Source organism: Oryx dammah, unplaced genomic scaffold, assembly GCF_014754425.2.
Source record: "Oryx dammah isolate SB20612 unplaced genomic scaffold, SCBI_Odam_1.1 HiC_scaffold_5, whole genome shotgun sequence".
Lineage (NCBI taxonomy): Eukaryota > Metazoa > Chordata > Mammalia > Artiodactyla > Bovidae > Oryx > Oryx dammah.
In genome coordinates, this window is record NW_024070189.1 from 101365805 (window position 1) to 101380469 (window position 14665).

Sequence of the window (14665 nt, forward strand, 5' to 3'; positions counted from 1 at the left end):
AAGCCGGCCCCTCACTCATCACCCTCTGTTCTCTAGACCTGGAAGCCAGCCCCTCACTCATCACCCTCTGTTCTCTAGATCTGGAAGCCGGCCCTTCACTCCCGCTCTGTTCTCTAGACCTGGAAGCCGGCCCTTCACTCACCCTGTGTTCTCTAGACCTGAGTGTGGCTGCTGAGTTTCACGTCAGTGGCACCACACTGTCAGGCTGGGCTGCAGCCTTCTTTTTTTTAAACTCAGCAATTCTTAGACCCACACAATCATTTTTGGTGACTGCATAGTGTTCCTTCACTTGTGTGTATCGTGAGTTTCTCAGCAGGGTCTGTTTTGATGGGCATTTGTCTCAGTTTCTCCCTGTGGTCAGTGCCGAGGTCACACTCTGGGACTGGGATACTCAGAGGTCTAGTTCGAGTCATCAGGAGTTGCTTCTCTGGTGGTTCTGAGAGTGCACACATCAGGCCGGTCCTTGCCTTCGGGTTAACTTTCTGGGCCTGCTGAAGATCTGTTAACACTCTGGAAAGCCCCCAGAACAGAATGGCAGCATCACAGAAGTCTCAGCTAAAGTGTGGCTGGTTCTCTTGGGTCTTTTTTCAGTTTTATTCATTTATTTTTGGCTGTGCTGGGTCTTTGTCGCCGCCGGGCGGGCTTTTCTCTGGCTGCAGGGCACAGGGGCTGCTCTCTGGTTGTGGTGCTCAAGCTTTCATCGCAGTGCCTGCTCTTCCTGCAGAGCGCAGGCTCTAGGGCTGGCAGGCTTCGGCAGTTACGGCACGTGGGCACAATGGTTGCAGCTGGCAGGCTCAGCGGCAGGTGGGGTCTTCTTAGATCCAGGGACTGAAGCCATGTCTCCTGCGTTGGCAGGCACAGGTTCTTTACACACTGAGCCACAGGAAGCCCCCTGCTCGCCCATCTGGGTCTGGTGCCCAGCTGAGGCACTACTTGTGCCGCATCCCTCCCCCAGGAGGCCTCTCTGCCTGTGTGAGCAGCTTTCTGGGCAGCCACGTGCAGTGGTCCAGAGAGCTGCTTCCTAGTGAGTGTGGCTGGAGCTGGAGGTGCAGGGTCGCCGCCCTTCAGAGTGGTTTGTACCGCCGTCACCTTGGACATCCGGTGCTCGGTGTTGTTGTCTTCCTTGCCTGCATTTCCATTGGCCTGTGGGCTTTGCTTGTGAGCCAAGTTGAGGGTGGGGGAGGCGGTCCTTAAAGGTGGGCTACAGCAGATGGCCGTCTCGGAGCACACAGTTAAGGAGGGGAGACTGCCTGACTTAGTCATGGGGCAGAGTCACCACACTGGCTGTCAACATGTCTGCACCCTTTCTGTAGAATATGATACTTAAACAAGCCAGATGACGCTGGGGGTCAGTTGCCTTAAAATCTTCCGTCGACATGCACGACCATTCTGTTATGATTCCTGAGAGTTTGTCCAGGGAGAGGGTCTTCCCATGAGGGAGCAGGGAAGCAAGACTTTTTCTGTCAAGGACCAAGGCTCACGGCCACCCAGCTTCTGACACCATCATCCGGAAGCAAATACGCACAAGGAAATACTGAGCGAATGGATGTGGCCGTCCACCGGTGAAACTGTCTACAGATAGGCCTGGCAGGTTGACCGGTTTGCCAGCCCCTGGCCTGGTGCTCGGCCCCTTCCAGTCCAGGAACATCGCCGACTCCAGCTTCTGCCAGCCTGGGTCAGTCTTATCTTGGGTGTTTGAAAGACCTCCCGCGAGTGGTGGGGCCTGGTTGGTGACAGAGGGATGGGGGATGGACAGTCACACACACGAAGACTTTACCATGTTGGATGCTAGTTCTGCCTCTCACCCCTCCTTTCTGAAGTTGATTCTGACCATTGTTAACAACCTGCATCAGCATGAAGCCATTATCTCCGGATCGTTCTCAAAAGGCCCTCAGGAGGCTGACTTACCATTTGTCTTTCTTTTTTTTTAATTTTTTAGGGCCTGTGCTGGGTCTTCACTGCTGAGCACAGGCTTTCTCTAGTTGCAGCAAGTGGGGGCTCCTCTCTGGTTGCGGTGCTCGGGCTTCTCTTGTTGCGGAGCATGGGATCTAGGGCTCAGGAGCTCAGTAGTTGCTCTGCAGTGTGTGGGATCTTCCCAGAGCAGAGATCAAACCCACATGCCCTACTTTGGCAGGTGCACTCCCAACCGCGGGACCACCAGGAGAGTCCTTAGACTGTTTTTCAATTGAAGTGAAGTTGATTTACAATCTTATGTTAGTTTCTGGTGTACAGCAAAGTGATTCAGTTACACATATGTATATTTTTTCTCAGATTCTTTTCTATCATAGATTATTACAGATTACTGAATGTAGTCTCCTGTGCTGTATAGTAGGACCTTGTCGTTCGTCTGTTTTATGTATAATAGTGTGTATCTGCTAATCCCAAACTCCTGATTAATCCCTCCCTCCCCCCATCCCATTTGTCTTTGTTTCTGAAGGAAATTTCCAGAACTCTTCGCACAGTTCAAGTCCTTCCTGGGGGTGAAAGAGCTGTCCTTCGCCCCGCCCATGAATGACAGATCCGGGGATGGAATAAGCCGGGAAATCGACTATGCCTCATGCAAGCGCATCGGATCCAGCTACCGGGCGCTCCCCAAAACCTACCAGCAGCCCAAGTGCAGCGGGAGGACAGCCATCTGCAAAGAGGTAGTGTCCCTGGGGGCTCCATCAGCTTACGTGGCGCCTGTGCCCTACCCCTCCACAAAACCCGTCACCTGTTCCGGATGGATGGAATGGTGTTGATCCCCCCGGGGACTGGGTGGTAGGTGGTCCTGGGATGTAGCAAAACAGAATGCCTAGGCAGAGAAGATGGTTTCTTGCCCTGCTGGTGGCTCTGGCAAGCCGCAGAGCACACTCTGCCAGCACACAGGTTTTGGCTTCCTCTTCCATCCTTCAGACAGATTCATCTCTGCCGTGAGTCTGCTCTGTTCCAGGTTCACTGCCCTCAGCAAGTTTCTGTTCAGCTTGACCACTGGATGCTTTTTTGAAGTTAGTAGACAGTCTTACTGCATTTCTAGAATTCAAGAGTGGCTGCTCGATTCCAGGACATGTAGTCTGAGAGTCAGCAGAGCATGGCCCATGAACCACGTCTGGTTCACAGCCTGTGTTTGTAAGTAAAGCTTTATTGGCACACAAATGGGCCCATGTGTTTACATACTGCCTGCAGCTGCTTGACCGGAACACAGGCAGAGTGGAGTACAGGCTTGCGTGGGTGCGCACACATATCCTCAGTCCCTCAGTCGTGTGCGACTCTCTGCGACCCTGTGGACCGTAGCCCGCCAGGCTCCTCTGTCCATGGGATTTTCCAGGCAAGAGTACTGCAGAGGGTTGCTGTTGCCTTTTCCAAGGGAGCTTCCTGACCCAAAGATTGAATACACATCTCCTGCCTTGCAGGCGGATTCACTGAGCTATCAGGGAAGTCCCATTACCTTGCAGATATTGTGGGTTTGGTTCCAGACCACTGCAATAAAGCAAATACCACAATAAAGCCAGTCATATAAATTTTTGGTTTCCCAGTGCATATGGAAGTTATGTTTATGCTATACTGTGGTCTGTAATATTAAGCGTGCTATCAGTTCAGTTGCTCAGTTGTGTCCGACTCTTTGAACCTCAGCACACCAGGCCTCCCTGTCCATCACCAACTCCCGGAGTTTGCCCAAACTCATGTCCATTGACTCGGTGATGCCATCCAGCCATCTCATCCTCTGTCATCCCCTTCTCCTCCTCCCCTCAATCTTTCCCAGCGTCAGGGTCTTTTCAAATGAGTCAGCCCTCCACATTAGGTGGCCAAAGTATTGGAGTTTCAGCTTCAGCATCAGTCCTTCCAGTGAACACCCAGGACTGATCTCCTTCAGGATGGACTGGTTGGATCTCCTTGCAGTCCAAGGGACTCTCAAGAAGTCTTCTCCAACACCACAGTTCAAAAGCATAGTGTTATACTAAAAAAGAAAAACAACAACAGTATATACCTTGATTTGAAATACTTTATGTCACTAAACACGCTGACCCTCCAAGCCTTCGGTGAGTTGCTGATCACTGGCCCCTATGACAAGTGCAGTAACGACGAGAAAAGTCTGCAGTACTGTGCGAGTCACCAAGATGTGGCACGGGGACACAAAGTGAGCAGACGCTCTGGAAAGTGGCCCTGATGGATGCACTCGGTGCAGGGTCCGACCTTCACGGTGTCTTTAAAAAAAGGTGCCATCTGTGAAGCACAATAAAAGGCAATTCCCCTGTAGACCCAACAGACCCAGTGACCTGCACAACCTAAAATATTTGCTACCTAGCCCTTTATAGAGAAAGTTCCCAACCCCGAAGTAGCAAGATTTGTTGATGTGATCAAAGTCACATTTTCTTTTAAAACCACTTTTAAATTTATGTTACCATTAGTATGATTTGCTCTGGCTTGATGGTAAAGAATCCGCCTGCCAATGCAGGAGACGTGAGTTTGATCCCTGGGCCAGGAAGATCCCCTGGAGGAGGAAATGGAAATCCACTCTAGTATTCTTGCCTGGCAAATCCCATGGACAGAGAGGATCCTGGTGGGCTACAGCCTGTGGGGTCACAAAAGAGTCAGACACAACTTAACAACTAAAACAACAACAAAATTAGTGAACTGAAGTGAAGTGAAAGTCGCTCAGTCGTGTCCCACTTTTTGCGACCCCATGGATTATATAGTGCGTGAAATTCTCCAGGCCAGAATCCTGGAGTGGGGAGCCTTTCCCTTTTCCAGGGGACCTTCCCAACCCAGGGATCAGTGTAATTTCCTGTAGAATCAGGGTTGTTCCTTATCCTTGGCTCTCCTACGCTGGACCACACAATAAAGCCTCTGGCCACGGGCCCCCTGTCTCTCCAGTCATGGCGTTTCCTCTTGCACAGGTGCTGAATGACACCTGGGTGTCCTTCCCCTCCTGGTCTGAGGACTCCACCTTCGTCAGCTCCAAGAAGACGCCCTACGAGGAGCAGCTGCACCGCTGTGAGGATGAGCGCTTCGAGGTGCCTGTGGCACTGCGGCCCCGGGACCCCTGCTCGGCCCTGCCCTCCCTCCGGCCCCCTCTGTGTGCCCTCCACCCCACGGGATGCATCCTGGTCCTCCTGAAGGCGTCCAGTCTCCTCTCGGGGGTCGGCGAGTCCAGTGCCTTCCAGCAGTGGGCAGCTCCCAAAAGCCTCCCTTCTCTGCCTTGCTGGCCTCCAGGCTGGCTCCGCGATGCTGCTTTATTTTTCTTTTTTCAAAGTGTGCGTGTATTTCATTAACTACAGTTAGGGTCGTCACTTAAGTTAATTTTTGTAACAGAAATTTTTTACTGAGACCATTGTAGATTCACATGCAGCTTAAAAAATGACAGAGTGCTCCAGGTACCTTTGCCCCAGTGGGAGCGGCTTGTAACTCTCTGAGGCAGTGTCACAGCCGGGGTATGGACCTTGACCCCGCCCGTGATCTTATTCGCATCTCCCGAGTTGCGCTTGTATCCATGTGTATGTCGGGCGGCGGGGAGGATCTTGTGCCTAAAAGTGTTTGTCTTGTGCATGTGTGTCTAGCTCTGTGGATTCTCTGCCCTGTGGAGGTCCGTGTACCCACCACCAGCCAAGACCCCAAACAGGTCCTCCACCAGTCTGATCTGTCACGCTGTTCCTGTATAGCCCCTTCCAAATCTCAGCAGCCGCCAGCCTGTGCTCCACCTGGTTCACTCTGTCCTAAATGGAAGCAGTCACACGGCCGTAACTTTGGGGATTGGCTCCCCCTCCCCCGCACATGTTCTGGGGAGTCACCTGCAGGCTCTGTGTACTGTGCATCCCTTCCTCCCTGATGAGGGTAACGTGCATTCAATGCCTGTCAAGAGGGCCAGGCCAGGGCCTGTCCCCCTCCTCAGATGGGTCTACCAGTGGGGAGGTCCAGGCAGCACCAGGGCCTGGATGTGTAACCAGCCTTGCTTGTCCCCCAGGCCTGCATCCATCACCCCTTCCCCACCTCTGTCCCAACATCCCTTCTGCTGGCCCGGGCTCATCCCTGGGGGATGAGCTGACCCGCTGACCTCTTTCTGCCTTCCTGTCCATAGTTAGATGTTGTCCTGGAGACCAACCTGGCCACAATCCGGGTGTTGGAGAGCGTCCAGAAGAAGCTGTCCCGCATGGCTCCAGAAGACCAGGAGAAGTTCCGGCTGGATGACTGTCTGGGGGGCACGTCGGAAGTGATCCAGCGCCGCGCTATCCACCGCATTTATGGCGACAAAGCCCCAGAGATCATCGAGAGCCTCAAGAAGAACCCTGTCACCGCCGTCCCCGTCGTCCTAAAAAGGTGCCCTCACGCTTCTGACCGCACCGCCAGGGGCTTATTACTGCTCTTTGTCCCAGGTGTAATTGTGAGGGGGCCCTTGGGGACTCAGGCTGGTTGATTGTGGTTTTTGGTCTTCCTTTCTCTCCCTGTTCCACCCCCAAGAGGAAAGTACAGCTGTTAGCGATTATTCATGTCCTTCTCAAACATTCTACTCTGCACGTGATCTTCCCTAAATGTGAAGAGTAATTATCTTAAAGCACAAACGGGACTGTGCTGTATCATGGCTTGCCTTTTATTTAATCATACATTTTGGGGCCCTCTGTGTGCTGTGAACAGTACTGGTTAAGTGGCTGCCCTGGGCTGCTTGCACGCCCAGTGCTGGGGCCGCAGTTGTGAGCGGCCCAACAGTCCCATCCACGGGGAGCACAGCGGCTGAGCCAGCAGCCACATGGGGCGCGGGCAGTGCCTTGGGCCGGGACGGGGGCGCTGTAGGACAGCGGCGTTTGGCCGTAAAGCTGGCTGCAGCGAGCTCCCCAGCCGCTCCCACCACCCTCCATCCAGCACAGAGCACACCCCTGTGCCTGCAGCGGGCCGTCCGAGCCTGGAATGGGTCTGTGGGCCTGGGGTGGAATGAGCCTGCTCGCTTCCACAGGCTGAAGGCCAAGGAGGAGGAGTGGCGGGAGGCCCAGCAGGGCTTCAACAAGATCTGGCGGGAGCAGTATGAGAAGGCATACCTCAAGTCCCTGGACCACCAGGCTGTCAACTTCAAGCAGAACGACACCAAGGCACTCCGCTCCAAGAGCCTGCTCAACGAGATCGAGAGCGTCTACGACGAGGTGAGTCCCCCAGCCGGGCTCTGGCCCTCCTGGCCTCCGGTGCCCTCTGTGGGCCGCGTGGGGATGGGAGGGGTGTCCCCTTGGCTCCGGGCCGACCCGGGAAAGTACCCTGCTGTTGTCAGCAGAGGGCTGACTCCTCCGCTCCCCGCGTCTCGCCGGACCTTCCTTCAGGTGACTGAGGCTGGCAGCTTTCCTCTGCAGCTCCTCGCCCTGGGCCTCGGAGGGCTACAGCCTTTGGGAGTAATGTCCCTTCTAACCCGTACTTGCAGGTCTTGCTGTATAGTACTGTTATTGTCCCAGTTTTAGCAGTGGGGAAACTGAGGCACTGGAGCTGGCCCCTTGCCCAGGTTGGCCGCAGCAGACGAGGGTGCCACCTGCCGCCACCACACTGCCCTCTTAGTGCCCTGCCCGGCTTTGCTGTGGTCCGGCTCATGGGGCCTGAAGTGAGGCCAGCCCGGCCCTGGGCTCGAGGAGCTGGGCTTTGAACATTGCCTGTGGGGAGAGAGTTACTAGCAGGAGCCCGAGGCAGGAATCCTGGTAGGGGGTGGCTCACTGAGCGTTGGCTATCGGGGAAGAGGGGGGCCACTGCTCAGTGGCAGAACCTGGGTCAGGGAGCAGCGCCACTGACCGAGTGCCCCCCCGGCCAGGTCGCTTCCTCCCTTCTCTGCCGCACGTAGTCCCAAGCAGCGAGCAGTGGGGCTTGTCTTACCTCCAGGCTCTCGAGTGGCCCCTCTGGGAGGCTCATTCTGCCCAGAGCTCATGTTCCTCCACGCGGCTGTGGAGACCACCTTCCCTCCTGCCTCCCTGCCCCACTCAGCGCCCGCTGCTCAGCCCCAAGGTCCACCCTGTGATCTGGCCTCTGCACTTCAGGCTGCAGATGCTTGAGGCCTGAGACTCCCCCCCACCACCCCAGAATCGGAGGCGCAGCCGCTCCCGCCCTGCTGCTGTCAGCGGAGTCCCGCAGGGCCTTCCCTGGGGGCTGAGGCAGAAGGACCGGGTCTGCTGCGCTTGCGTGTGCTGTGCCTTGCTGCTGAGGGCAGGAGACCCTTCCCCCATCATGTGGCTCACAGAGGACAGTCCGCGTTACGAGCTCCGAAACTTGCCCGGAAGACTCTGAAGGGCGTTTGTGACATACACGAGGTGGGGGCTCAGGAAGCAGTAGGATGAAGGCCATGCTAAAGAGCCAGGGGCAGGGCTGAGTTGCAGCGCCCGCAACCCGCCTCTGCCTGCCGGGACCCACTCAGACGCTGCCCGTCCTGCCAGCGAGGAGGGAAGGAGGCCTGTGGATGCTGCGGTGCCACAGTGGATACGGGGGCACACGAGTTGCCCTCCCAGAAAGTGAAGCCCTGGCCAGGGAGCAGCCTGAGAGGCCCTGCCCCTCTTTCCCTTCGGGCCCTCGTTCCAGGGGAGTCTGGGGAACCCCTCAGGGCCACTGTTGAGAGCGCCAGGGAGGGCTCGTCCTGACCTCGGGAGCTCCCCGCTCACAGGGACAGTGCGCACGCTCACTTCTTCCTGAAACCTGGTGTGCTGCCTCTGTTGACTCATGCAGGGGACCAGCATCACCAGGAAAGAGTAGGATGTGGGGCAGCCTGCGCAAGGTTGTGCAGTACTGAGGTGGTGTTTGGGCTTGCTGGGAGGAGAGTTGTTGACTGGATAAAGGTAGCAGCGAAGGGTGAGCCCAAGGATGAGGTTTTCCAGGGAGAAAGAGCCAAGGCACGTGTGAAGGTCTTGTGCACAGTAGGAAAGCTCAGCAGCCTCACAGCATCAGAGGAGTGCAGGGTGGCGTGCCAGGGCCAGGGTCCTCTCCTGAGTCGTGTGCAAGGGCCTCGGGCTGCGAAGGGGGCAACTCGGGCTGTTGGAGCTCCTGTGTGGCTTTAGACTCCGTGTGGAGAGTTGTAGAGTGGGCTGGTAGACAGGGACGAGCAGGTGGGTGACCTGTGCTGGCGCCAGGTAACGGGAGCACTGTGGAGGGCTCTTGGCAAGTGGGGAATAGACGGCGGTGGGAGACGTGCGGGTGGTGGGCCAGGCTGGAGGGGGCGGAACTGGAACGAGAGCAGCTGCAGGCCTTGCAGGGCCTGGCTGAGTGTGAATGACTGTCGGTGGCAGAGGCCTGTGCTGCGCTGAGCCTGCCTCACCCCCGGGCAGCCTGGGGCAGCCGGAACTGAATGATCAGATAGTGCTGCCCTCGTGCCCCCGGTCTCTCAGCACCGTTGGAGGCCTTGGTGGAAGGAGATTGGCCTCCTTCTGGTCCCCGACGGAGGTTCTCCACGCGGATCACTCCTGTTCCAGTGGCTGCCCTGTCTCCCCAGCACCAGGAGCAGCACTCGGAGGGCCGCAGTGCCCCCTCCAGCGAGCCGCACCTCATCTTCGTGTACGAGGACAGGCAGATCCTGGAGGACGCGGCCGCCCTCATCAGCTACTACGTGAAGCGGCAGCCAGCCATCCAGAAGGAGGACCAGGGCACCATCCACCAGCTGGTGCACCAGTTCGTGCCCAGCCTCTTCTTCTCCCAGCAGCTGGACCTGGGCGCATCCGAGGACTCTGCTGACGAGGGCCGGGCCAGCCCCCAGGGGCAGGCTGCAGACCCTGGCGGCGACCGGAAGAAGCCAGCACCCGGGCCGCAGAGCAGCCCCCCGGAGGAGAAGGGGGCCGCGGGCGAGGCGCCAGCCCCGGAGCCGCAGCCACCGCAGCACAAGCCCCTAGACGACGTCTACAGCCTCTTCTTCGCCAACAACAACTGGTACTTCTTCCTGCGCCTCCATCAGACCCTGTGCTCCAGGCTGCTGAAGATCTACCGCCAGGCGCAGAAGCAGCTCCTGGAGTACCGCACGGAGAAGGAGAGGGAGAAGCTGCTGTGCGAGGGCCGCCGTGAGAAGGGCAACGACCCCGCCATGGAGCTGCGGCTGAAGCAGCCGAGTGAGCCCCAGGGCCTGCCCTCTGGGCGCCAGGAGGGGAGACGCCCTCCTGAAGCCTGGGGCGGGAGGTGGGGAGCGGGAGCCGCGCGTGTGCACCCCACAGCCTTCCCCGCGGCAGCCGTGTGAGCCGCACCCGAGTGACCAGGGTGCCACCCGCAGGTGAAGTGGAGCTAGAGGAGTACTACCCTGCCTTCCTGGACATGGTACGGAGCCTGCTGGAGGGCAGCATCGACCCCACGCAGTACGAGGACACGCTGCGCGAGATGTTCACCATCCACGCCTATGTGGGCTTCACCATGGACAAGCTGGTGCAGAGCATCGCCCGGCAGGTGAGCGGGCGGCTCCGCCCCGCCGGGCCCTTTCCTTCACCCCCAAGCTGTGGTTGGCCCTGTGGTTGGCAGCCTTTCTTCATTTTCAGTTGAGGTAGAATTCGTGTAATGTAAAATTCACCATTCTTAAGTGAATCTTTCAATGGAACTTAGTACATTTATAATGTGCAATCGTCATCTGCCTAATTCTAGAACATTCCCGTCATCCCCCAAGGAAACCCCTCCCCACAAGCAGTCAGTCCCCACCCTTCCTCTCCCAGCCCTTTTCTGTCTCTGCGGACGTGCCTGTTCGCACCTTTCACACAGGCGGACTCAGGCACCACGGTGGCCGTGGCGTCTGGCTGCTCCCACTCGGCGGCGTGTTTCTGGGTCCATGCACGTTGCAGCACGTGGCAGTCCTTTGCTTTGAAGGCCTGCTACCTTGGCTGCATTGGGTCGCAGTTGGGGCACACAGGGTCTTCATTGAGCCTCCTGGTCTCCCGAGTTGTGGTGCGTGGGCTTAGTTGCTCTGAGGCATGTGTGATTTTAGTTCCCTGACGGGATCAAACCCACGTCCCCTGCACTGCAAGGCAGGTTGCTGACCACTGGGCCGCCAGGGAGGTCCCAGTGCTCTCTTTGTTTTATGCCCGAATGGCATTTCATAGAGTGGACGGAGTGCATTCTGTGCTTCCATTCGTCCATCGGTGGACACTTGGGTTGCGTCTACCTTTTGGTGGTGGCGACCAGTGCTGCCGTGGACAGGCGTGTGTGCTAGGAGATGTCAGCGCTCCTGTTGACAAACCTTCCGTGAGGGGACTTTAGCAACCTGTAGAGAGCCTTAGCTCACTTCTTAGGGGCCTGGCCATGATGTGCCTCAGCATCACCCACAGCTGAACGTCAGCAAGAGGAAATTGGTCATGTAATATAAACAGCAAAGCCCCAGGCGAGTCCAGTGTGGTCCTGGACCGTGGGTCCTGCTTGGGGAGCACTCTTGTTTACCCTGACTTTGGTTTCCTGGTTGTCAAGTGAGGCTGTTCATTGTAAAGTAGGAAAGAAGTGGAGAAAAGAGTCATGTCATTCTTCCTCCACTCAGATGCAGTTGCTAGAAACGTTTTTAACTCATTATTGACCAGGGGATTTTTGCAGGATCAACACCTGTGGCTGGCCATCTGCTACGTAAGAGTTACGGAACTTTTCCAGGCAGTAACATTTGAGTAGCGAAGGGTGTGTTAATGTCTTTGGCCTGTCTGGGCTGCAGCTCAGCGCACAGAGAGACAGCTCAGCTCCGCCTGACCCTACAGCCCAGTCTGACCTTGCAGCCTCGGCTGTTGCCAGTACTTGTCTCTTCATAAACTTAAAGGTTTTAAGTATGTTTGTAGGTTTTAAAGGAATTATGTTTGTAACTGAACACTGTTGCTGTTGTTTAGTCGCTAAGTCGTGTTCAACTCTTTGTGACCCCGTGGACTGTAGCCTGCCAGGCTCCTCTGTCCATGGGATTTCCCAGACAAGAGTACTGGAGCGGATTGCCACCTCCTTCTCCAGGGGATCTTCCCGACCCAGGCATCAAGCCTGTGTCTCCTGCGTTGGCAGGCGGCTTCTTTGGCACCGAGCCGCCAGGGAAGCCCTGTAACTGAATGTTGGGGAAAGATAATCATTTGCTGTCACGGTGATTTTCAGGGATTCCCACCCCCATTTGGGCACATTTTTGCTGTACATTTCTCATACCCAGGCAGAGTTTGCGAGTCTGCTGTGATCTGGTCTGCTTTGGTTAGCTTTGCTATCCTCTGGTCTGGCTTGCCCTGGTCTAGTCTGGTTTGCTTTGACTTCATTTGCTCTAGCCTGGTCTGGTTTGTGTAGCCTGGGCTCATTTGGTCTGGTCCGCACCTGGCATGGAGGTCGCCCTGCACAGCCTGTTGGACAGTGACCTTCACCCCCTAGCTCGTGGACTTTGCCACGACCCGTGTGAGCGAGGCGGGGGCTGTGCCTCCCCGCTCCTGGGGGGCTCACGCCCGGCGCCAGCCAGCTCTTCTGCCCGCAGCTGCACCACCTCGTGAGCGACGACGTCTGTCTGAAGGTGGTGGAGCTCTACCTGAACGAGAAGAAGCGGGGCGCCGCGGGCGGGAACCTGGCCTCCCGCTGTGTCCGGGCCGCCCGGGAGACCAGCTACCAGTGGAAGGCTGAGCGGTGCATGGCCGACGAGAACTGCTTCAAGGTGAGGGGCCAGCCCAGCTCAGCCACACACGAGGCTGGCCGGGGGAGGGGGCCGCCCACCACGGGAGCCCAGCGCCCTGCGCGGCTTTCCTGGCACCTCTGGATGTGGCCCCTCAGGGAAGGATGAGGCTTGGAGGCTGGGGAAGCGAGGAGCATTGACGACCTTTGGGCCTCATCCTGTGCCAGCCTGGGCTGCTCGCACAGCTTCAGGCTGTTTGTCCGCCGCCCTCCCCTAGGTGATGTTCCTCCAGCGCAAAGGGCAAGTGATCATGACCATTGAGCTCCTGGACACCGAGGAAGCCCAGACCGAGGACCCTGTGGAGGTCCAGGTGAGGCCTGGGGCCCGCACTCGGAGCCCCGCACACACCTCGGGGCCACGGGCAGCCGCAGGCAGCACCCATCGTGTGGCTCCCACCCCAGGAGCCTGTGTGCACACGGCCCGTGCACGAATGTCCACCAGGGAGCCTTTCTGCTGGCTGAACACTGGCCACGGAGCCCCAGGAGGCGGCGGGCTCTCTAGGCGTTCCCTCAGAGACCAGGGCTGTGTCCCAGGGCAGGAGGGCCACGTGGGAGCCAGTCTGGCCTCTACCCAAACCCTGGCTCCTCCCACCTCCGGCTGGTGCCAGGCCACCTCCACGGTCCCCGTGGCCAGCCCGGTCACTCAGACCCTGTGGTATATGCCTGCTGCACACCTGTCGCCTTAAGCTCAGAGCTCTGGGCGTCCCGCATCACCAGGAGAAAACGCTCCTGGCCCACACTGACATGCACCTTCCCCTTGGTGCCCTTGAGCCAGGAAACAGGGCCTGGAAGCCTCCAGCTGCCTTCACAGAGCTGGGGACGCCGCCCACCACAGCCACCTGAGTGCCCCTCACAGCGTCCTTCACAGGACTCACTTTCCATAACAAGCAAGAGTGGGGCCCTGCACACTCCGTCCCTTCCAGACGTTTCCAGCAAATGTGTGTTCGTTAAGCTTGAGTCTGGAAGAGCCTTCTGCTTTAACAGGGTGGTGAGCAGAGGAAGCATCCCTTGAACGCTGCAGGCCATGCCCGTTCTGGACCTGGTGGCCCCCCTGAGCCCTGCCGTCCGTTCACCCCCGACTCCTCCCTGTCTCTCCCTCTTCCTACCTGCTGCTTGTGCCCCAGTCTCCCCTCCTGTCCGCCCATCCCCCGGGCCCCGCTCTCTCCATGTCGGGGGCCTCCCGTTCCCCGTGTGAGCTTATCACATGGCGGATGCAGTGAAGCAGTTACACAACAGGGAAGCTCCAAAAACCATCTGAACCTCGGCCTGGGTGTACCTGCCCCACCCCAGCTGAGCCCTGGGCGCTCCCATCTGCTGGGTCCGCCTAGAGCTTCGGGAAGGATGCAGATGAAGGCCCCTGGAGCCACTGATGCCATGGGCCGTCTCTCCCTCTGTCCCCCCAGCACCTGGCTCGGTACGTGGAGCAGTACGTGGGAACAGAGGGCGCCTCCAGCTCGCCCACCGACGGTTTCCTCCTGAAGCCCGTGTTCCTGCAGAGGTGAGAGGGCGCTGGGCCCTGGGGGCCCTCTCCCACTGTCACCAGCGCTCAGCGGGCCTGGGTTTGAGTTCACAAGGGAGCCAAGGGGTCAGGCGGTGGTTTCTGTTGCCTCGGTTTGCGTTTCTCCAACCCTGGAGGTCAGGCGTCCTCCCACTATCTCTGGGCTGTGGGGACCTCCTAGCCTGCGGATCCTTCTCTCACCCCCAGGAACCTCAAGAAGTTCCGCCGCTGGCAGTGTGAGCAGGTGCGCGCACTCCGCGGCGAAGCCAAGAGCTCCTGGAGGCGGCTGGTCGGGGTGGAAAGTGCCTGCAACGTGGACTGCCGCTTCAAGCTCAGCACCCACAAGATGCTGTTCATCGTGAACTCCGAGGACTACATGTACCGCCGAGGGACGCTCTGCCGGGCCAAGCAGGTGTCCTTCCCTGCCCGAACTGTGGGCCAGCCCACAGCTGTTTGGGGGTATCTGGGCCCCTGAGATGCAGCCCATGGCCCTTTGGGGTGCCTGGGCCCCCAAGTTGTACTCCATGGCACTCTGGGTTGCCTGGGCCCCTGAGATCTAACCCATGGCCCTCTGGGGTGTGTGGGCCCCTGAGGCTGACCCATGGC

General features: G+C 58.0%; 1 protein-coding gene across 2 annotated transcripts in view; it reads left to right on the forward strand.

The window, feature by feature from the left end:
• SIN3B (SIN3 transcription regulator family member B) overlaps window positions 1-14665 on the forward strand; it is a 45436-nt gene that overhangs the window by 28798 nt on the left and 1973 nt on the right. For both annotated transcript variants that reach the window (XM_040241095.1, XM_040241096.1), the window contains exons 9-18: window positions 2438-2645; window positions 4878-4994; window positions 6056-6294; window positions 6926-7109; window positions 9419-10025; window positions 10184-10353; window positions 12371-12544; window positions 12780-12872; window positions 13965-14059; window positions 14267-14471. In XM_040241095.1, coding sequence (XP_040097029.1) covers window positions 2438-2645; window positions 4878-4994; window positions 6056-6294; window positions 6926-7109; window positions 9419-10025; window positions 10184-10353; window positions 12371-12544; window positions 12780-12872; window positions 13965-14059; window positions 14267-14471 — 2092 coding nt within the window. The remainder of the gene's footprint in view (window positions 1-2437; window positions 2646-4877; window positions 4995-6055; window positions 6295-6925; window positions 7110-9418; window positions 10026-10183; window positions 10354-12370; window positions 12545-12779; window positions 12873-13964; window positions 14060-14266; window positions 14472-14665) is intronic.